The sequence below is a fragment of the Cebus imitator genome, unplaced genomic scaffold (genome assembly GCF_001604975.1).
Source record: "Cebus imitator isolate Cc_AM_T3 unplaced genomic scaffold, Cebus_imitator-1.0 Scaffold773, whole genome shotgun sequence".
Classification (NCBI taxonomy): domain Eukaryota; kingdom Metazoa; phylum Chordata; class Mammalia; order Primates; family Cebidae; genus Cebus; species Cebus imitator.
In genome coordinates this window covers 54,197-59,945 of record NW_016108088.1, presented here as the reverse complement: position 1 = coordinate 59,945, position 5,749 = coordinate 54,197, and the positions used below count along the sequence as shown (strand labels likewise).

At 50.8% G+C, this 5,749-nt stretch overlaps 1 protein-coding gene across 3 annotated transcripts in view; it reads left to right on the top strand.

Moving 5' to 3' along the window:
* Positions 1–16: 16 nt before the first annotated feature.
* Positions 17–5,749, top strand: part of GRTP1 (growth hormone regulated TBC protein 1) — a 43,193-nt gene continuing 37,460 nt past the window's right edge. For all 3 annotated transcript variants that reach the window (XM_017519757.2, XM_017519756.2, XM_017519754.2), the window contains exons 1-2: positions 17–141; positions 251–399. In XM_017519757.2, coding sequence (XP_017375246.1) covers positions 110–141; positions 251–399 — 181 coding nt within the window. In that variant the 5' untranslated portion in view covers positions 17–109. The remainder of the gene's footprint in view (positions 142–250; positions 400–5,749) is intronic.

Here is a 5,749-nt window from a genome sequence, read left to right as displayed (position 1 = left end):
CCGCCCCGCCCCCCGCGCCCGCGGCCCCGCCGGAAGGACTCCAGCGCCCGGGAGCCGGGAGGCGAACTCGGGACCCGCCTGTCCCGCTCGGTGCGCGCCTCCTCCCGGCATGGAGCCCGCCGAGCGCTCGCGGGTCCCCAGGTGGGTGGCGCAGGGTGCGGGCGTCCCCGGCGGCTGCGGTCCCCACGTGGGCCCCCCACGCCCTGGAGGAAACTTCGGGGACGCCGGCCCCCTTCTCTCGGTGTTGCAGGATCGACCCGTACGGATTCGAGAGGCCCGAGGACTTCGACGCCGCCGCCTACGAGGAGTTCGTGTCCGGCTACCTGGTGACGCTCGCGCGCAGGGCCGCCAAGTGGTCCCGGCTGCTGCGGGGCGGGGGCGTCCCGCGGGGCCGCGCAGGTGCGGGGGGCAGAGCCGGGCTGGCGGGCGCAGGGGCGGGACGGCCCTGCTCCCCGGGGACCTGATCCCCGGCTGCGGCGGGATCCCGGTGGATCCAAACGCGATTCCACCCGGCGACCAGACCCGCCTCGCTTCCTAAGAAGAAGCCAAAGTCCCCGTGACGGGACCCGAAGGGTCCTGCGTGGCCTGCCCCCCACCCCACTCCCCCGAAACCCGGGCCTCCTGCCCGGTGAGCACCCGGCATGGCCCCCGCCCGCCTCCTCCCGGGTCCCCCAGGCTTCCCGGTGCGGAGGACTTGCCCAGTGCAGCCCCTGCGAGATCAGAAACCCTCCCTCCTTCCCTCCCTCCTTCCCTCCTTCCCTCCCTCCTTCCCTCCCTCCTTCCCTCCTTCCCTCCTTCCCTCCCTCCCTCCCTCCCTCCTTCCCTCCCTCCTTCCCGGAGTGTCTGCCTGGGGTGAGGGCTTGGTGGGACTGTGCCCTGGAGTTTGGAATGCAGAGAAGTGAGGTCAAAGGGGAGACCTGGGGGCTTCCTGAGAAGGGGGATGTGAATGGCAGCTGAGCTTGGAGAAAGGGAGCTGGGGGGGAAGGGCAGGACAGGAAGCAGGGACCCTGCCCCTGGGCGGAGGGCTGGAGGTGTGTGGTGACCACAGCCAGGCACAAAGAAGCCAACTGTTAAAGGCTTTCCAGACAATATGTGACAAGATCAATTTTTGCTTTTATTTGTTTATTTGAGACGGGGTAACCCTCTGAGTGCCCTGGGCAGTCACCACTCATGTAGCCTTGACCTCCTGGGCTCCAGCCACCCTCCCGGCTCAGCCTCCCGTGTAGCTGGATCACCAGCACCACCATCACGCCCGGCTAATTTTGAAATTTTTTATAGAGATGGGGTCTTGTTATGTTACCCAGGCTGTTCTCTAACCCCTAGGCTCAAGAGGTCCTTCCACCTCTGCCTCCCAAAGTGCTGGGATTATAGGCATGAGCCACCCAGCCAGCCAAGGTCAGCTTCTAAAGCGGTCGATGGGTGGGGCCCTGGTGCTGGGATATGGCCTGCGAGCCCGGCTGAGGTGCTACCTGGAGTGAGGCTGAAGGGACCTTGCTGCCTGGTGGAATGTCGGACTTAGGTGGTGAGGGTCCAGCTACACCGCATTAGACAGCCTCCCTCCCTAAGGCTGTCACTGATGGGAGTGTGGGCGAAGCTCCACTGGGCTTTCCTGAGCACTGGTAAAGGCAGCATTTCATAAAATCACACCCTCAAAGCTTGGTCTGTTTTTGCCTTCCACATCTCTGAAGCTCATACCTTGTAAGCATCCCACAGATGCGTCACGTCCCATCCTTGGGTTGTCTCTGTATGTTCACATGTTTCCATTGGAATGTGTGTCTCTATTTTTCCTTTAAATTTTTTTTTTTTTTTTTTTGAGACAGTCTCACTCTGTCGCCGAGGCTGGAGTGCATTGGTGCGATCTCAGCTCACGGCACCCTCCACCTCCCCGGTTCAAATGATTCTCTTGCCTCAGTAGCTGGGATTACAGGCACGCACCACCAAGCCCGGCTAATTTTTTGTATTTTTAGTAGAGGCGTGTTTCACCACATTGGTCAGCCTAGTCTCGAACTCCTGACCTCGTGATCTGCCCACCTTGGCCTCCCAAAGTGCTGGGATTTCAGGTGTGAGCCACCACGCCCGCCCCCTTTCCAATTATTTTAAACCTAATTCAAGTTTTGTTTTTGTTTTTTCTTTTTCTTTTTTTTGAGCTCTTTCTAAAAATTTCACTTTATTATTGAAATAACAACTACCTCCTTTTTGCTTTAATTTTTTAAATTTAATTTTGTTTGTCTGTTTGGTTGTTTGTTTTTTGAGACAAAGTCTAGCTCTGTCAGCTAGGCTGGAGGCAATGACCTCCAGCTGGGATTACAGGCGTGCGCCACCACACCTGTCTAATTTTTTTGTATTTTTGGTAGAGGCAGGGTTTCACCATGTTGACAGGCAGGCTGTTCTCCTGAGCTCTAGTGATCCGCCCACCTCAGCCTCCCAAAGTGCTGGGGTTACAGGCGGGAGCCACCGCATCCGGGCTGATTTATGCAACGTTAATTGTCCTGTGTAATTATGGTAGCAGCATCACTGGCATAAATGGGTCTGGGAGCAAATACATCTCTTTGATGGCATGTGCGCCTCAGCCTGAAGAGTGGGAGCCACAGGGCTGTGGGCCTGTTCTGCAGGGAGCATGGTCGCTGGTGACTCCGGTGGGAGGCACGTGTAGTCTTTGATCCTGTGTGTCCCTTCTGGCGTGGGGCCTGGGTCCCGGTGTGACCATCAGGGAGCCCATGAGCACTGGCAGAGCCCTAAGAGCAGAGAGTCAGACATAAAATAGGCGTGGGCGAGTTATTCCAGAAACGGGGATAACTTCTTCCTGCCAGGCATTCCAGGCTCACGGTGGCAGAGTTCTTTTTTCTGTTTTTGGAGGATTTTCATCTGTACCTCCCATGTTAAAGTCTCCAGTAACACAGTCATCTACCAATCTCAGCATTCCACGTCTTAAGGGACAGTTATTATGTATTGTGCCTGTTGGCGCTCTTGGCAAGTACAATAAATACTGTATTTTTCTTTTTCCTTAGCAAGTATCCACCGGGAGCCTTTAGGAAGACAGCTTGCTCTTCCTCCCTATAAAGACGAAATTCAACAAACTTAGTCCTGTCGCATTCCTATTTCATTCTCCATCTTGAGAAGGGATGGCTGCAGGGACGCAGTTTCAGGGCTGTTGGCTTCTTCATGACCTCCTTCCTGGTGAATGTTAACACCACCAAAGTTAAAATGCAGTTGAAAAAACATTTTTAAAGATACACCAAAAAACTGGGGATTTGCCTAACTTTGTCAGGATAGATGTATGTCAGTTGTCTGGATTTAGCTTTTTTTTTTTTAAGATGGGGTTTCACCCTGATGGCTAGGCTGGTCTTGAACTCCTGACCTCAGGGGATCTACCCACCTCGGCCTCGCAAAGTGCTAGGATTACAAAGTACCACGCCAGGCCTGGATTTAGCTTTTTTAAAAAAAATTCCCTGACTGTTTTGACTTAATATTTGTATGTCTCCAAACCTTGGTGATGCTCTGTGGTTAGCCCTACCCTTGGGAAAGTGTCAGTCTGTGAGGACAAGTAAACCATTTTCATTCTTCTTCTTTCTTTTTTTTTAAACTGAGACGGGGTCTTGCTATGTTGCCCAGGCTGGAGTGCGGTGGCTATTCACAGGCGCGATCCCACTACTAATCAGCATAGGAGTTTTGACCTCCGTTTCCAACCTGGGCTGGTTCACCCCTCCTTAGGCAACCTGGTGGGCCCCCGATCCCGAGAGGTCACCATATTGATGTCGAACTTAGTGTGGACACCTGATCGGCATAGCGCACTACAGCCCAGAACTCCTGGGCTCAAGCGATCCTCCAGCCGCAGCCTCCCGAGTAGCTGGGACTACAGGTACGCCCACCGCGCCTGGGGGCACCATTTTCATTCTTCTGTAAAGAAACAGTATAGGCCGGGTGCGGTGGCTCACCCCTGTAATCCCAGCACTTTGGGAGGCTGAGGCAGGCGGATCATGTGTTCAAGAGATCGAGACCATCCTGGCCAACATGGTGAAACCTGGTCTCTACTAAAAATACAAAAATTAGCTGGGCGTGGTGGCACGTGCCTGTAATCCTAGCTACTCGAGAGGCTGAGGCAGGAGAATCGCTTGAACCCAGTAGGTGGAGGTTGTAGTGAGCTGAGATTGCGCCACTGCACTCCAGCCTGGCAACAGAGTAAGACTGTCTCAAAACAAAACAAAAACAAAAAAGTGTAAATTCAGATAACAAACTTATCAAAAACTCGCAGAATTCTTTGTTCTGTAAAGCTTCCGGGTGTTGTTCCAACTGCCAGAGCTGCTTGGGGGACCTTGGGCACAGGCTCGGTCCCTTCTGTCCACTTTAAAGATGAGGAAACCGAGCCATGCTCAGGCTCTGGAGCCTGCAAGTCATAGCAGAGCAGAGTGTCTGTCTCCAAAGGGGGTGCGTTCAGTCATTTTGACCTTTCCCTTAAATACAACCCTGATACTATTATTATTGAGACAGGGCCTTGCTGTGTCACCCAGGCTGGAGGACAGTGGCATGATCATAGCTCACTGCAGCCTAAACCTCCCGCCTTGGCCTCCAGAGTAGCTGAGACTACAGGTGTGTACCACCATGCCCAGCTAATTTTTAAGACTTCTTGTAGAGATGAGTCTACTGGGATTACAGGCATGAGCCACTGCACCTGGCCTGTCAAAGTACTTTACAATTTACAGTAAAATTCACTGTTATCAGTATATGGTTCTATGAATTTGGACACACGCAGCTAGGCAGTCATCACCACAATCAGGACTCTGTCACCTTCAACAATCCTGTCCTTTGAAGTCAGCCCACTGCCCACATCACCAGCCTCTTTCCCATTCCTGTAGTTCAGCCATTTCCGTGATGTCTTCAGGGGGATCATACAGATTTGAGTCTGGTTTCTTTCACTGAATGCACTGGAGATCCATCCGGGACCTCGTATGTGTCAATAGTTCACTCCTCACTCCTTTTTATTGCTGAGGTATTTGATTTTGTGGATGTACTACAATTTTAAAAAATCTGTTCATCAGCTGAAAACATTTGGGATGTGTAAAGGCAACATTATAAACATTCACATACAGGTTTTTGTGGGAACTTAGTTTTCATTTATCTTGACTAAACACTTTGCATGGGACTGCTGGGTCATATGATAAGTGTATGTTTAGTAAGAGATTACAAACTGTCTTTCCAATGTGGCTGTAAAATTTTGCCTTCCCACCACAAATATATGAGTGTTCTAATTGCTCCACATTCTTGCCAGCTCTTCTTGTTGTTGGTGTTTTTTTATTTTCATCATTCTTTTGTAGACAGACTATTCTGTCTGCACTAAATTTTCTTTGCACCTTTATCAAAAAGCAGTTGATTCTGTTTGTATGGGTCTCTTTCTGGATTTTTTATTATATCCCATTATTCCATTTGTCTAACTTTTCTCCAGTACCACATTGTCTGTCTTACTGTAGGTTTATAGTAAAGCATAAAATCTAGTAATATGTCTCCTCCAACTTCATTTTCAAAATCGTTTTGATTCTTTTCACTTTGCACATAAGGTTCAGAATTAGCTTGTCATTGTCTACAATGTCTCCTTTTTCCCTGGAACAATGATAGGAGGTATATATAAGAATCTATAGATCAACTTTGGAAAAATTGACATCTTCAGATTGAGCCTTCCAATCCATGAACATGGTATATCTATTAATTTATTTCATTCTTCTTTGATTTCTTTTTTTTTTTTTTTTTTTTTTTT